Raw genomic sequence first — 18199 nt, 5'->3', positions numbered from 1 at the left:
TTTAGCCAACAATATTTTACTTCAAATGTTTTGGTTAGATAAATTTTTGCTATCGAGTTTATATTTCATAAATTTTAGCTTAAAAAATCAATTACATCACACACATTTTGGCTTTGAAAAAAATTAATTTCTTAGGTTCAATTGATATATTCTGTCCTGAAAACTTTTATTTAATAAATTTTGACCGTCTTGTAAATCGCCATTAGGTATTACTACGCATTTGACAGATATTTTGTATGATATTACACTACCGACTAAAAGACTGCACGTCTACGTCTTACACATTGGGTGTTACTGATCATTTGGGTTATCATCTTAAAAAAATATAGCAGCTGTTAGGACAGCGTTTCACTGGGATAAAATATATTATCTGCTCAGATCGATAAAATTTGAGGAAAAAACACCAGCTGTTATCTAAAAGTGTTGTGGTATCAAATATCTAAAAACTTCGACAATGTTACTGGAGAAGTACAGTAAATATAGTGTCAAACCCTGAAAATGTGCGTTAAAAACATTCATGGTTTAATGTCATAAATAGAGATAATGTATACCTGGTTTATAAAATTTACTATTCCTACACAAAATTTTTGTTACATTTTCAATTAAGTTATGTCTTGGTATGATAACCATAATATAGGACATGAAGTGATGGAATTGTCTTTTCATTTTTTTTCATCAAAATCTATTTCACGAAGTGAGTAACTTGGCAAGGACATGTAATTGTATTAAGTAATTGATCAATCAATATTGTGTATTGTAATGATTGTTGTGTTTCATTTATTTATTTCTTGCTGCGAAAAAAAATTCAAGTCCATGATACAAAACACGAAACCCGCCGCATGTTGAAAATGACGGGTACAAGTATTATATCAGACAAGAATATTTTTTATTAAAAAGCAGCCAAGTTAAATAAGTCCGTGTGTTAAAAGTTGTTGGAGTTTTACAAAAGCTTTTGTCACCAATTCTTTTTAGTTTTGATTCAGATGTAAATTTTACATTAACCCAATCAAAATGTTTCCAAAAATGATATTGGGTAAAGAGAATATGACTGTAAAACATGATATTGGGTTTAACTCGTGTGGACACATGGACATTGCTTATCGGTCGTATTTCTATTTAATTGATCCTACGTGAAATTTCAATGAAAACATTCACCTCCTATTGCACCCATCTACAAGTCGTATTCACATAGTGAAGAGGCTTTAATTGGTCGATGGATAGATTGTTTAACTACCATACCAAAACGTCTTGATTTCGAATTCATGTTCTAATCTCTATACCGGAGGTTTCTACAATATCAACATTGTCTACGGGGATTGTATTAAGTGTATGACGTCATCTCATTTATTTTACCAGACCTAGACAAGAACGAGACCTACTTTAATTGCATTAAATAAAATTCTCCGTCGTCTTATTTTAAAAAATAAAGCAAATGGCATTTAAGACGGAAATTACAAACTACAAGACCCGCTTTAGAAAAATGACCCAAGAAAAAAAAAACAACACAACCATACATGATAATTCTTCCATCCCAGTACAGTAAATCACTGGAAAAACTACATAATTCTTTAAAATTGATTGTTTGAGACGACAAGGGTGACAGCAAACAGACACTTTGTTTCTAAATTCACCAATTAACCATGTGTCGATTTCATATGGTGATCCCTTTCGTTGATAAGTGGTAAGGCGTTTAACTACTAAACAAAACTTCTCATGATTAAATCTGTATAGAGATATTACACCTATTTTAAGTCAGTTTGAACCTATGATTATTAAAAAAATATATCAACATTGATTACCGCGAGTAAAATTGTGCGTGACATCGTGTTATTTCGGACATTTTCGTATTTAAGATTCACAGACATCACCAAATCAGACAATGCAACTACTAACGTGTCTGTGATTACGGTTTATTAAGTCCAGATCATAATTTGTTAATTCGAAAAATAGTCGTTTGGTATCATCGATTCTAAAATCCGTTTTCAAAGAGAGGAGGGGAATACGAAGAAAGGGGATTTGACTGACATGGTATCTACTTTAATCTGTTTTTCTATTAACAATAATCTGAATCGAATAAAAGTGTTCATCATAATTTCAGTGTTGAGTTCACTTCTTGAAACGAAACGAATGTACTCGTATTTGTTACACCCTGCACTATCTTTGATTTATCTCTTCTTCGTTTGGTGGGTAAATTATCTTTACGGTCGCATCATTGGACACGCGTGATAATTATTTTTTTAATGAAGATGTGTATATATCAAGATCTTTTTTAGTTAAATAATGGAATTTTTTTTTTTTTTGATGCTAGAAATTTTAAATTCATGATGCGATGGTAATGGCGAGGTGACACAAAATAAAATGAGATATTTAGAATGTAGTGTCCAATGAGGCGAGATAATCAAAATTACAGTCACAGTTACTTAAGTTGATAGTATAGTATTTTTTTTTCTATAACGTTTTCGCGAAGTCTTGTGATGAATGACTAAATAACTCGAACTAATTATTTAGAGCAGCTGTATTCCATTTATTGAATTAGACTGTAAAATATGAAGAAGGAGGGGGGTTACACTTGGAGATGATCACTGTTAACTAATCATCGTTGTCAATTGGGTGATAACACGAACGGAATAAAGATGTACTATCGAAAAGTACTTTCAGCTTGATCCAACAGACCTAGCTACTTTATCATTGTGTTGTATGGATAGGGGAATAAAAACAACAAAACAAAACAAACAAACTCGAACCCACTCCTTTTGTGTGTAAAGCGAGAGCTCTACCAATTGATGTTCCCTTCTAGAGGTTAGGTACCGCACTTTTATCCTATCGATCAGAAGACTGGTGATAATAATGTAACTGTATTACAAACCAGTATTTAAACGAGAGAACATCTAAAAAAAAAAAAAAATAACAATAATAATTTTAAAAAGCAGTCAGAACGTAGGGTTTTGACTTTTAACGTAAAATAAACCACCAGGTGCAGTTGTAAGAAAGAAAACGAATACCAAGACTGTTTCTCACGATATTTAATCTTCGAGGTTGTTTGAAAACGGGTTTATCTAAATATAAACACGAGAGGGCGATAAAGCCTGTGAACTCTCAAGCAGGGAGGGTAAATGTGTTCCAGATGTGGGTGTGGAAACACGCTCAAAAGCTAATGAGATTTGTAGATATTTGTCATGGGAAAGTTTATAATAATTCTCTTTAAAAAAAAATATAGTTCTAAGTCCAGGAGTCAGACCTGGGAATTGAATAAACACTCCTTATACGATAGCGTGGTCCAGCCGCGTGGTCTTTGCTTCGTATCTTAAAGGTTTCAAGTTCGACTACCCGTTACGCTGCGTGGTATTTAACAAGTTACCTTGTTTTACCTCATTTTTACGGCGCTGAGCTGCGGCTGATGCCTTGGTTATGTCAGTCTTCATTTGGACTAGACACTAAAGACACATTTCCCATTGGGAATTAAGAAAGGGATATTCTATATTTAATCAATAACTATAAGTCATTAGACTCAGCTGCTCTGAATGACCTTGACCTATTTTTTTGCCGCGCTGCTGTGCGGCTGACGCCTGAGTTATTTGCCCTTTGACCTTTGAGGGAATCAATGGACTTTTAATTGATTAAATTAATAAGTCATTAGACTCAGGAGCAAGAAACCAATTTAAAAGAACAACGCGGCTCAGCGTTATAGTCCTTGGACTGTACTGCGTGACCTCAATTTGCGCTGCGGTGCTGCGGCGCGGCTGAACCAGTCGGAACCTAATAACACCGGGATAGGATCCTTTTAGCCGTTCAATCAGCTGTATAGCCCTATTATTACGCAATTAACCATTCGATACATAATCGACGGCAAATCGAACACTCAATAAACACACGCGCTCATCTTACTGATCAAAACAAACCATGCGTATTAACAGTTAACAAATAAGAAGAAGAAAAAAAAAAACGTCCAAAGTATCAATCAAACGGAATGAGAACTAAACATTGGTATAAGAGATGATGACAACCAATCGGATACTAGATATTTGAACTTGTAGGTTTGAAAGAACCAATCAAATGATTTCAATAAGCATTAGTATCAGAAAACTAGGTCAAATACAATCTAATATCCAATAAGATAATTGTATATTTAATTAATAACTATGAGTCATTAGACTCAGGTGCATGAAACGGACGTATTATAAAGCATTTGACCATTCGATATATAATCGAACTCAAAATGGGAATTGAATAAACATTCAATAACAAATAATAACAATGAGTCGTTATAAATACATAATCAAACTAAAATCAATACATAATAGATCTAAAAATATCGATTTGCAGGTAAAAAAACGATCACACCAATCCTCCACATCCATCTTTTAAATCTGGTTCTAGTCATTCAGCTCACTATATACTACTCAAGTTGTCTCCTTTATTTGAACGGGATTTTTAAACATTTTAAACGAATGTAAAACAATTTAAAAGAGACAGATGATTGTTAACATTTTGGATGTCTTCTTTACCAAACAAATAATTTATGGTGAAAGAAAAAAAAATGGATTGTGTTTAAAGGGGAGAAAACAATGTGTTTCATTTAGTGAAGTTTTATAATTATTTATATCCGTTTTTACTTGGATTAAAGCTTCACGCAACATACTTTGATAAATTACGGATTATTCTTAAGAATTTTAATAGATTAGATAACTATGGGTAAGATTCCTATATCCTTATTAATAACTTGGAAGTGTCTTTTATATTATTATTATTATTATTATTATTATTAATTATTATTATTATTATTATTATTATTATTATTATTATTATTATTATTATTATTATTATTATTATTATTTCATTATTATAACTTCAACGGGTTTATTGAGAGATGACTGCTTATCATCAATACAAGCTTTGATATAATAATATGTCTATAGTATCTATATTATTATGCTTTATGGTTCGGAAACGTGTTTGATTTGTTTATTCGTTGGGGGTTTTTTTCACCGGAATATGATGATGACAATAAGGGTGGTTGATTTGATGCCGATGATGGTGCTGTTGTTGATGACGATGACATTTTGTTTGTTGTTTTTTTTTTTTGTTTTTTTTTTTTGTTGAGTATGATGATGGTGATGATGATGATGTTGATGATGATGACGATTATGATGATGATGATGATGATGATGATGATGATGATGATGATGATGATGATGATGATGATGATGATAGTGGTGGTGGTGGTGATGGGTGTATAACGTCCTATTACAGACAGAAAAGCTGTTTTAAAAGATGCCAAAATTGACTTTTATACAAGGAAATTGTAGAAGAGAACAAAAGTTTTACTCCTCACAAGACCGTACATCAAGCCATTCACCCAGAAAACTACTTCAATGGTCACTAATAATAATAATAATAATAATAATAATAATAATAATAATAATAATAAATAATAATAATAATAATAATAATAAAATAATAATAATAATAATAAGAATAAGAATAGAAACCATAAACATGGAAAAGGAATGTATTATGTATGGATTTGACGGGTATGCTATAATGCACGGAGATCAGCAGTTTGAAGGACGGCTCATTAAAATTGTGTATAGTAAGCAACAATAATATCACCTCTCTCTCTCTCTCTCTCTCTCTCTCTCTCTCTCTCTCTCTCTCTCTCTCTCTCTCTCTCTCTCTCTCTCTCTCTCTCTCTCTCTCTCTCTCTCTCTCTCTCTCTCTCTCTCTCCTCTCTCTCCTCTCTCTCTCTCTCTCTCTCTCTCTCTCTCTCTCTCTCTCTCTCTCTCTCTCTCTCTCTCTCTCTCTCTCTCTCTCAATCTCCCGCCCTTCATCCATTCATTTTGGTTCTGAGCATAAGCGAATTGAGGGAAAAATTATGTACATTGTTTTGATTAAATTGAACACTAGTCATGATTTACGGATCATAAGTCCCAATTTTTTTGAATATTAACAAATTGATTATCGGTCAAGAATTTTTTTTAAAACAGTGGGATTGATCAGAAAATAAAACATAGTAAAATAAAAAAAATAATACAGCTGTTTTACGTAACTCTTAACAAGAGAAAAATGATGGCACACAATTAACATGAATAAGACTAAAAATAAATGGTTTTGAGATAAAACTTACCATCCACTTCATCTACAAATATAGCGCCAAAGATTCATATTAAGTTTGTGGAAGGTCATGATTGTTTAGATAAATGACAGCATAAAAATACTTGTTTAAATTATATCATAACATGTATGGTTATATTGAGATCAAAAGAAACGATCTTTACCAGGCTGGGTGCAGAACGATATGAGATGAACAAGTGAAAACCATTAACCACGTATATTGAAGATAACAAATACTATAACAGTTTGTCACCCAATAAAAGGTTGGCATTCTACGCGTATTTTAATTTGACTTTTACATTGAGAGCAAAGATTTGTTTCTTTTAAACAGCACTTGTCACGTTTTGGTCTCATTATTGCCAAAGAAGATTTTTTTAAAAGAGCAAGGTGTATTAGCTCTTGCTACAATTTAATATGGTGCTTAAGCACAAGTAAAACAAATTTAGAGCAAAAAGGGATCCATGCAACATAACACGCACCCATCTCTAATATAAAATAACTTTACTTATTCACTAATTCATCTCCCTACTCCTTCCACCATCCTCTGAAAGCAACACTATTCATTTTAATGAATATGATATCTTTATAAATTGGTCTTTAAACGACCACTGGGAGAAATTAGCATGAAAAACTATATCTTTCACAGAAGTGAACATAAATGTACATACCTGACTAACTCCACTTCATTCGAGGACAAGAACAGAAAGCAACGTGGAAAGGTCAAATGAAAGCTATAACCAATTGCATCTACATAATTTCCTATAGAATCATATGCTGAGAATAGAATTGTTGGTCTAGGTTACGAATTTTAATCGGTAACGTAAGAAAACCCCCACTTAAATTAAGTAATATCAACTATATTGACTTTGTGTTCAGTTTTTCTTTGTGTCTGTCCCAATCAGTCTTATTTTTAGATCAAGCTTTTAGTAAGCGCATAAAGTAAAAGTCTTCAAAATTCAGTTATCAAAGGAACAGATATAAGTAAGTCAGGAGCATAGAAATATTCCTTTCACCCTAAAACGTTGTCAATCAAATGATTAGGACTGCATTGAGAGGCTAGAGACTTTTACCTAGCCACTTCTTCCATTCACAAAAAATGGCAATGGTTGGCAAATTCAGCGCTTCACTTTGAAAGAAAAATACAAAGAGAAAGAATGATAAAGACAAACATTAACTTATTAATATTAATATTATCACTGGCTGAGAACAACTAAGATATATTTTTTAACTTTCGAAAGCACCCAAATTCGTGTGTCGAAATTGCACAAAAATAATAATTCCTATCAGGATTGGATCAGGGGATGAAAGCCAAAGGGAAGAAAATGGAAATATCAAGTAGAGACTGTTGATATTGTCATTGTTTAAAATAAAAATGTGAAAATTGTGTGGTTAGTCTTAAATGCATGATTTTTGAATGGAATTTATAAAAATCAACTTTGATTGAATCAATATGAGTAAGAACTTTTGGTTCAGCCGATTACGTGACTCATTTCACGAAGATTAACTCAAGGAAAGAACAAAGGAAGGTATGAGAAACAACAATCTACTCATTTGCCATAGACCACTGGTACTGCTGCCACAATGCCTACACAGAATTCTTTTCAAGAAATGGATCATGTCAGCATGTAGTATGATCCAATCCTTCAACTTTTCAATGCTCTTCCTAACAGCAATCGAAATTGGAAAAGTATGTCTTCATTGCTCTATCTCTTCATTGTTTATCTCCCGTCATAGGATCTCCAGCTGTCCAGGCCTAAAAGTGCATTGTTTAAAAGACTGAAAGTCATGTTGCTATCCCCATTTCAAATCAATTTAATCTTCCTGTTTTCTATTTCAATCACAAATTTCTCTGATATCCAGGATATTGGTGGTGTAATAAAATCCAAAAGTCAAGATTTTTTTTTTCTGAACCCCCCCCCCCCCCCCACGTCTCTGTCCACCAGCTAGGCAGAAAGTATTTTGTGCTAGTCTAGCGTCCTATCCAAATGGTAGAAAACAATCACTATTGTCCATTTCACGCTACCAGGATAAACACCGACTCCATGGGCCTTATGGCTCTGAAGGACTACTTTTTAGTGTCAAAAAGGCAGAAACTGAAGTAAAATATAAAGTGTACGCCTTGATGCCAATTTGGCAACAACGTTGGTTTTGATTTGATTTATACAACAAGTAAATCAATCTAATAATTTTTTAAATTGATATTTACAACTGTGCACTATTTATCAAATAAAACTTGTATATAATTTCCATTGAATAGTGACAAGAGAGTTTCAACCATCTTTTTAAAAAAATAATAAATGCTTGTCAACACAAAATATCAGTTAACCTGCTGGGGTGGGCAGGGTTCATTATTACTTTAGCCTAACATTGTATTTTAACATATTTAACAAGAGAGCAGTAAAAGCAATGCGTCCTGGACTTTACTTGAAGCCTGAGTCACATAGCTAGCTCTCTCTCTCTCTCTCTCTCTCTCTCTCTCTCTCTCTCTCTCTCCTCTCTCTCTCTCTCTCTCTCTCTCTCTCTCTCTCTCTCTCTCTCTTCTCTCTCTCTTCTCTCTCTCTTCCTCTCTCTCTCTCTCTCTCTCTCTCTCTCTCTCTCTCTCTCTCTCTCTCTCTCTCTCTCTCTCTCTCTCTCTCTCTCTCTCTCTCTCTCTCTCTCTCTCTCTCTCTCTCTCAGTCTCTCTCTCTCTCATAAAAACAGATTGGTAATTAGTGAATAGGAGGCGTTATGAAAGAAATTGATTCTCACCATTGGTAAAAGGTAATGAATGTTTCAACTGTATAAATGGCGGATATACTAACATTTTCCTTCTCAATATTTCTAACAAATTGTATCATAAAATGTATAAGCATAATAAATAAGTTAAGTCATTGCTAAGGTCAAACTTTGAAAATTATAAAGCTAATTTATAAATTACCATCAACATTTATATATCTCAAATGATTTGAAATAATTTATTTCGATATCTTTCATTCTTAAGAAAACATAATACCAGAACTCCACAATTCACTATAAATCATTTCATAATACCTAGCATTCGATCTGTCATGTCAAGGTGAATCAAAAACCTTTGTTGAATTTAAAGCAAAATGATCAGAACAATGAGATTTCAATTCTTGTTTTTTTCTTAAGTTTAGAAACGAGAGGTCTACATCCATCCATTCACCTCAATAAAAACAAATTTTTAACTCATACTTTATAATTTAGACTTTCATTTCAATTTGCAGCATCTCATCCCCGTCCCCAAATTTACAAACAAAAAAAAAGATTGATGCGGTATGTCAGACATGCAAACTGATGAAGTAAAATTATAATTCTGGAAAAAACACAAACACAAAGATTTGATCACAGTAACAGTTCAATCAAGTTCTTCCAAATGCAACATACTTCTGTCTTCTAATCCGGCCTCATCGATGGTTAATCTCAAGTCTTCATAAACTGTCTTTGGAGCTGATGACACTAAAATGTAACCGGCAAAATCCTGACCAGCCTGTTCCTCTGCAAACTCAACAATAGACATCAGGGGTTCATTGCGTTGAAAATATCGTTGGTGCCTCGTTCCATTGGTAGGAAGTTTGACAGCTAAAAGAATGTCTTGCTCGAGACTATTATCAGCAGCAAGTTCATTTTGTGATGGAATAATGACTGGATCCTTTGTTACTGCAGATGATCGAGAAGTATCACGAAAACTTTCTTTCTTCCCCTGAACAAAAGTGTTTACACAATCAATATTATTTGTGTCTGAATCATCATCATCCCCATCGTAAAGTTCACCAGCATCAAATTTAGACCGGGAAGAAATACCTGACTTAGATTTGTGAAGTGGACTTTGGTTGGGAGCTTGTTTTCGCCGTCTTGAATTTTCAGATGGTTTTTCGAGTTGAGTAAGATCAAGACGTTCAATCAATTCTGAAGGCGCACTATTTTCACTCGTCCTTCTTGAAGAATTAGCTTTGGTAGATATGACTGAAATGTCGGACACAGCAGAGGAAATCCTACCGTGACTCAGACCTAGATTCAGACCTAGATAGTTGTTATGATGATTATGAATTGATGGACGATTAATGTTTGTGTCATGAGAGTGGTTATAAGTATATGGTTGTTCATTCCTTGACATGGAATCATTTGGAATGTCATTGAACAGAAATTTCTGTTGCTCATCAGGTTCTGTTGGGGTAGGGGTACCAATAGCAGGTAGAGGACGGTATTTGGAAAATGACGAAGGTGGGCGAATAGCAGACATGGCTGGCAAGGAATCTGAAATACAAAACAATCAAGGGTCAGAAAGTAGATAACAATGATCAAATGCATGACAAGGAGATGAGGAACAGATGTGTGTTAGCCAATGAGTCAACAGGACCATGACTCGTCTTGCATTAAAGCAAAGCAGTATGGTGTTGAGCATAATCAGTGATTGCAAGAGGAATAAAGATCACATAAATCTGGCCCTACCCAAGTAATATGGCATTGGGTTATACACTTTACATACATTACATAATCCAACTCAGCATATTTCATTTATAGAAAAATTGTTGGAATCAAGTTATTGAGCAAGCTAGAAACCTCTTAAAATACAATACAGATTTTCATTATTATTTAGGTATCCTGATATAAACTTGACAACCTCTCCCACCTCCCTCACCTTCCCACTCTTCACTCTACCTTTAGCCGCCTCACCTTTGTAAAAAAAAATGCCTGGGTTCATTAAAATGCATTTTGTTCACGCAACAAACATTTTTTTCCCATAAATCTGCTCACTTCTAATTCACATATATAAAGCAATGGGAATTAAAATATAAATTAATTGTAGTGAATTTTATTGTGGTGAAGCAATAATATGGTCTTTTATTTCCAGCATGATCTAGATTAGGCCTGAGGTTTGAGTGATCTGCACACATTTTCTTCTCTCCGTCCAGGAGTGATCGGGGTAACCAGATCTAAAAGAGTTCAATAAACTAGCGCCCATCCAAATAGTAGCAAACTATTGTTACTACCTTTGAAATATTATAGAAATCAGGAAAGATTTAGGCTTTACTGGTCTTGTGGTATAACACTCCCTTCAGATAAGAAAGCCCTAGGTTCGAGTCCCACTCTGAGCCATGCATAGTTGAGTCTTTGGAAAAGTATCTTTACTCACATTCTCTCACGTCACCGTACAAAGGTGTCAAATGAGCACCTGGCTGTTAACAGCTTTGTCTCTGTCTGAAAAATTGTAATATCGCCCAACAGGAGTCATATCTTGTCCTACATGTTACGTGTTGCTATTGACTAAGGACCCGATGTAAAGAAACTTTGACTATATTTAGTGGTTATTGCACTTTACAAAAGCTCAAGCTGTTGTTTTTTCCTCTCTTATTTTAAAATGGCTTTTAACATTCAGAGGGTGTTTTTATCGAAAGATTTTATGTAACTTTATGGTCACTTCAGCTCAAAGAAAAAAATGGAAGATGATAAAAAAAAATAAAGATTCTGGATCAGCAAGTAAAAGCATTAATAAAAATATAAGACAAAGGGGACTAGTTGAAGCATGAATATCCATACATTTAATATGACATGACACAAGCACAGGGTTCCTGACAAAGGGGGTATACTCAAATACGAACAATAATCTTAAATCTCATGTGTGTATATGAAAATACTTCACCATTGAGAATACACGATAGGGAAATGATTTACAAGGGGACAAATATCGTGAAAAGATTAATATATCTGATTGTCTCCCTTGGTGTAAAAGAAGCATGATGGGGGGGGGGGGGGGGGGGGGGGGGGGGGCAATATAAAACTTAAATTGCCTCATTTCACAACAGAAACATAGAGCTACGAGGAAGAATGCAAACGGCATGAGGGGATGAAGTTGCAGTAAGTGACCACACCAGGCCACAAGAGAAGTAAAAAAATCATGAAAAAAAGCACTTATATATACCCAAAAACAATAGATAAATAAAAAGCCCTAATGTAATTAATATTAACCTTTAGGGTCACTCTCAAACATCTGAGACATATCATTTTCCTTGTGGCGAAGTCTGGCTGATCTCCGTCGAGCTGAAGCACTAGGAGGTCTTCCACTACCACTTGTGGGTGGCCTTGAGTCCATTGGTGAGTGGCAGTGACTCATAAAGTCTGATCTGCTGTCACTTCTTCTGTTTTCATTGGAGAAACGTCGCTGGCGTGAATCTAATGTTGGAGATTTAGGACTAACCAAGGGTCCATCGGGACTTGATGGAAGATAATTGTCATCTGAGTCAGAGTGGTTTATGGTTGGTCTGGATGTATAAATAAAAAGCAAAAATGGAATATTTTGTCATATCTTTTATATCTTTATTGATTTATTATCTTAGGCTTTCTCATTTTCATCCATTTAAAGTTAGTATCATATAAAAGCTTCAATTTTTAGAATAAACAAACAACTAATGATCCCTGAAACTCTTTTACTGCAACAAAGGAAACACATATACATCAGGTCTCTATGATCCGGATTTCCACAATCTGGATGTCTCCATTATCCAGACAAGTCACCTCGGGATAGAGTTTTCCTTCTTTATTTGTACACAGTAATCCAGAAATACTTGTTTCTAGATCCGAACACTTAGTTTGTGAATAAACCATTATAATATAGAGTATTTCTGACTCTTTAATCTAAAGATCACACTGATCGATACCGCCTGTCCACCTACTCTGGCTCAATGCGATCGACAAATGATTGAAGTATAATCCAATTAAAACACTTTGTCACATCAAATCAAGGTCAGGTATATAACTTATTTGTCTATCCAGTCCAGTACTTGGCATATAGTCTCCTAAATTAACATGGTGATTTAGTTTGTGTGCAATAATCAACAGTTTGGTGTAACTGGTCAGTTTACAATAGACACCAATCAACCCTCATTACTTGATATTGATGTCATTGGGCATAAAAAGACTATTGCTTTCAATTAAAGTAAAGATAAGTCTGATGGACATTTGATCTCACCACCTTTTGACACTCTTACTTTTCAATCGCTCTTATAAATTATGAATCTGTTCTCACATTATTACGTGCCCCAATTGTTCAACAAGAATAGGCACTACCCAACTCGTTCTATTTCTTGTAAATTCTCCACAACTTCGACTTTCAACAAACAGGAAACCCTCAAGAAATTGACTCAATAATCAAGCTGTGTGGAAAATTGTTTCAAGTAATGAAAAAAAAAATACCCAGCAAATCCAAACGAGCATCATTTCCTTATTCAAAAACAGTAAACACACAACATATGTGAAAATTTAAAATATTAAATTCATTCCCCCCCCCCCCCCCTCAAAAAATATTTATACATAACTAAAAACAATTCTAATAAACCACGCATTTGTCAAAGATGAAAGTGGTATAGTCCTCTTGTTCTTTGCTGCAATGATAGGCTTAGATCATGATGGTCTGAGGTCAAAACTACATATGCCACTGAAGGTACTGATTTCATAATCCAAATGTCTCTGTAACCCAAACAAAATGCTGGGAACTGAAGTATTCGGATAAAGGATACTGACAGTACTATGATTTAGATATTTGGTTTTATGATGATGTCACATTAGTTGTTCAAAGGGAAAATGTTTATTCATCTATATAAAATGAGCGAACTAGGCTGAGTAACTCCATCCAAATAAAAATCTGGACAAAGTTTACTGCCAGTATCTGGTCACAAATCATTCGGTATCTGCTATTTGATTTTCTAAGTCTTTATGCAACCTAAACCTTTGGTAATTCCAGATACAGTATTCAATATGCTTAAAAAATTAATATTTTTCTATTATATTGACTGTCAAAGTATCCAGGCCTTATCATTGTCAAGCCTTTCCAATTAGATTTCACACCTTTACGTTAAATCATCCGGAATATGCCATTTCAACTGTCAATCCGTGGTCAAGGAGTTCCGATAACGTTTAATGATAACTATGAAAAAGTGCATAAGCATTGAACTTACTTACTACACAATTTGTAATGTCCTGTGCAACATATTTTCTACAACTGATTTTGATATAATGACAGGTATTATGGAAAACTGTTTTTATGTTTTCAATGACAAAAGTCATCGTGTACAAAGCAGATTTTTACAAAATAGTGCGATAATTCAAGAGTAATGTGTGCATGGAATTTTTTTAAAAGAATAAAATCAAATGAAATGAAGGTAGATAAATGAGGGTTTTTTTTTTAATGCACCGTTTACAATCAAAACAATGACAATACATATTGGAGAGTGAAAGTGTAACTGATATAGGCTGATATATCATTACCTACCCTTTTAAAGAGGAGAAACACACATTCTATCTAACGTTGTTGAGACATGTCTTCTGTCAGGCACTGGTCCACGTATTGCACTGTTATGCATTCATGGGTCTTACCAAGCCCCTTTTTTCTGCCATCGTGAAAAAAACCCTGGATAACGACATAATTTTCCAGTCCCGGGCGATGTTGTTATCAAGGGGTTGCACGGTGTTTGTCTGCAAGAATTTTTTTACTGTGTCCTGAGAATTTCATCTCTGAAGGTTGATTTTGATGGGTGAAATTTTCTTTATTCAGTTATTCAATCATCTAGCAATCATGGTTAAGAATAAGAAGATCAAACAACCTGCTGTAGACTTTGATAAAATAATCTTACCCTTCCATTTTCCTCCTTGACATTGGACGAGGAGGTGGCTCAGCTCTAGGTGAATCTGTAACACGAGCATAACTATCATAGTCCACTCCTTCTGATCTCCTTCTGTAGCCACTCTTTGGCCTAGCAGAGATATATTCTTGGTGTTGATACATATCTGTCCATATTGGAAAGAGTGGGGGAAAATAATTTTAAAGAAATTCACCATATGAAGCTTAAGAGGATTTCGTTAGTTTATCAACCAAACATCATGATACCAATTCACATGACAACTTACCCGGATTCTGGTTCGGACAGCTCTCTGTCTCTAAACAAAATCTTACTCAAATTCTTTTTTATTTGTCTTAAGGCCATTGTCTTAAACCTTAAGTACGGTATGTAAAGAAAGTGAATAATAAGTATATAGGCTTCCGTCCGTGTAGTAATACGAAAAGTATGGTATAGGAGGTTTTACTGTCTGGAACGGCTAATAGAGGCAGAGCAAAACATTAGTGACAGGTCAGGACAATTAGGTCTCTCGCGTCTCTGCATAATAATGTTGCTTACGATCCCTCGAAGATTATATTCACTTGAAAATCTATCTTTCAAAATTTGTGACACATATTACTACCTTGAATCATCTACACATATTTGTCAATGGTATTGGTATATCCCAATTTTCTCAATTTTCATTTCAGTTTCATCAACGGGGTTTCTTTTGAAAGCTCGTCTCTTCCATGGCGACTAATTGCCGACCTTGCGCCATGTTGTTTACAAATCGGCATGTTAGCAACCAAGATCTATAATTGGTTGAAAATCATAAATAATATAATATACTCTATGGAAATAATTGCATCCTTTATATCTTTTTCTAAGCTTAAACGTCATCTAAAAGACAACCACTATTTTAACAATTTAAAATAGGTATGGTAAGTTTTTTATTATATTTTTTTTTATTAAGTCCGTTTTACCCACAGATTAAGAGAGAGCAGATATGACAACAGCAGCCTCTCATTGGCTAATCTCTGCCATCTTGTATGGTGTATAAGCTATGGCATAAACTGTCTATGATGATGATGATCAATAATATGAATGATAATAATAATATAATAATAATAATAATATAATAATAAATAAATAATAAATAATAATAATAAATATAATAATAATAATAATAATAATAATAATAATAATATAATAATAAATAATAATAATAATAATAATAATAATAATAATAATAATAATAATAATAATAATAATAATAATAATAATAATAATGATGATGATGATGATGATGATAATAATAATAAATAATAATAACAATAATAATAATAATAATAATAATAATATAATAATAATAATAATAATAATAATAATAATATAATAATAATAATAATAATAAATAATAATAATAATAATAATAATAATAATAATAATGATGATGATAATAATAATAATAACAACAACAACAACAACAACAACAACAACAACAACAGCAACAATAAAACTAAGTTAATCTAGCTCAAATCAAAGTGATCAAGTGGAGACGAAATAGGTTACGGTCCTTAGTTTCACGTCAAGGAATATGGCTGCGCTCAGCCCCTCACTAGCCACTTAAGATTATGTATCACCCCCAATTGTCGTTTTTGCTCTTTCCTTGATTTGTGGTCCCATCTCTTGTAAACACGCATTATCATGAATTCCCTCCCTGTTGAAGGTGGGTTTAATTTCATTTGGACGCTTCGAGGTGCAAACATAAAAAGCGAAATTTTATATTTCTACTCACTGTATAATAGGTAGCATTAATTTTATTGAAGCATCACACCAGTTAGAGGCGATGGATCACATGTATGTGACCAATCGTGTAAAACAGTGTGATGTCGGGGTAGCAAGCAATTGTCCGTTCCGGGATAAACTCCGGATCGGAAGGATTATTTTATGTAGATGCCTCTTTTGTAGTAGTAGTAGTAGTAGTAGTAGTAGTAGTAGTAGTAGTAGTAGTAGTAGTAGTAGTAGTAGTAGTAGTAGTGTGGTGGTGTGGTTGGTGGTGGTGGGTGGTGGTGGTGGTGGTGGTGGGTGGTAGTAGTAGTAGTAGTAGTAGTAGTAGTAGTAGTAGTAGTTAGTAGTAGTAGTAGTAGTAGTAGTAGTAGTAGTAGTAGTAGTAGTAGTAGTATAGTAGTAGTAGTAGTAGTAGTAGTGTAGTCGTCGCGTAGTAGTTAGTAGTAGTAGTAGTAGTAGTAGTAGTAGCAGTAGTAGTAGTAGTAGTAGTAGTAGTAGAGAGTAGTAGTAAGTAGTAGTAGTAGTAGTAGCAGCAGTAGTAGTAGTAGGAGGTAGTGTAGTAGTAGTAGTAGTAGTAGTAGTAGTAGTAGTAGTAGTAGTAGTAGTAGTAGTAGTAGTAGTAGTAGTAGTAGTAGTTTCGGAAGTCTGCATCCGTCCTAAGAACTGCTGATACAATAACGAGGTGGACCCAATAATATTATACATGACTTGATTCGTTTGAAATCAATATGCTTATGCTGTAATATCTGTTCATTATTTTACTTCTCGTCATTTATATTAGAGGCCAAACATACGTGTGGTCAGTAAGACCAAAGAGTGTGTAGGGTAACGTAGTTACCAAGAGCTCTCACTTCTCTTAACCGCAATGCTATTGTCGCGTGCCAGGCGAGACAGCGAGGTGGGTGTGCTCCGCGTGTATCATGAGCGCTAGGCTTACTGATACAATGAAGAAAATACGAGTAGAAGACGGAAGATGGGTGGCTTCACCAAAAGCGGGAAGTGAGAGCTCTTGGTAACATAACAATCGTTACCTACACGCTCTTTGGTAAGACTGAAAATATCTTTGTAATCGGTAACTTGGAGTTCCTCACTCATGTGAATCCACAATTCGACAAATTAATTGTGTTGTAGAATAGAATGTGTAAACCACCATAACCAATGGCGGCTTGTGCTCTATATCTATCGTATTATTCTGGCTAACTGTAAAGACGCTACAATATTATGATATTTATTTAACTTAACTTGAGCATTGATATAGAGCAATATTCACTTGACGTGCTCAAAGCGCTTTACAAAGGGTCCCTAGTCAATAAGGCTTAACATATAGGACGATATTACAATATATTGGTATATTTCTCTTCTTATGTTTTTTGTTGGTTTTTTTTTTTTTTTTTTTTTTTTTTTTTTTTTTGTTGGGGGGGGGGGGGGGGTTGTATTTCTTGATGTCTGAGGACAAAAAGTATTCCAAAGCAGCCAGGATATTTTAGACATAGATGTTTCTGATGGTGATAACATACATAGCATTTATATTTGTCAGATTTTTTCCCTACCTGCTCATCTTCCGGTCCCTTTGCCAATAAATCTATTACTTATATAATTTAAATCGCACACACACAAACACACACACATACACACACACACACACACACACACACATATATCTTAATGTTTCTACCACCATATTATTCTTAAAAGAAAAGAAA

At 34.1% G+C, this 18199-nt stretch overlaps 1 protein-coding gene across 1 annotated transcript; it reads right to left on the bottom strand.

Moving 5' to 3' along the window:
- Positions 1-8586: 8586 nt before the first annotated feature.
- On the bottom strand, positions 8587-15500 carry LOC144970204 (uncharacterized). The gene is made up of 4 exons (XM_078909596.1): positions 15349-15500; positions 14742-14895; positions 12082-12374; positions 8587-10368 (listed from the first exon to the last, which is right to left on the bottom strand). The coding sequence occupies exons 1-4, from the start codon at positions 15356-15358 to the stop codon at positions 9470-9472; spliced, it is 1356 nt and encodes a 451-aa protein (XP_078765722.1). The 5' UTR covers positions 15359-15500; the 3' UTR covers positions 8587-9469.
- Positions 15501-18199: the final 2699 nt, after the last annotated feature.

This window comes from Berghia stephanieae, chromosome 4, assembly GCF_034508935.2.
Source record: "Berghia stephanieae isolate SIO BIC M18660-M18661 chromosome 4, UCSD_Bste_1.3, whole genome shotgun sequence".
Lineage (NCBI taxonomy): Eukaryota > Metazoa > Mollusca > Gastropoda > Nudibranchia > Aeolidiidae > Berghia > Berghia stephanieae.
This window is presented reverse-complemented; position numbering and strand designations above follow the sequence as displayed.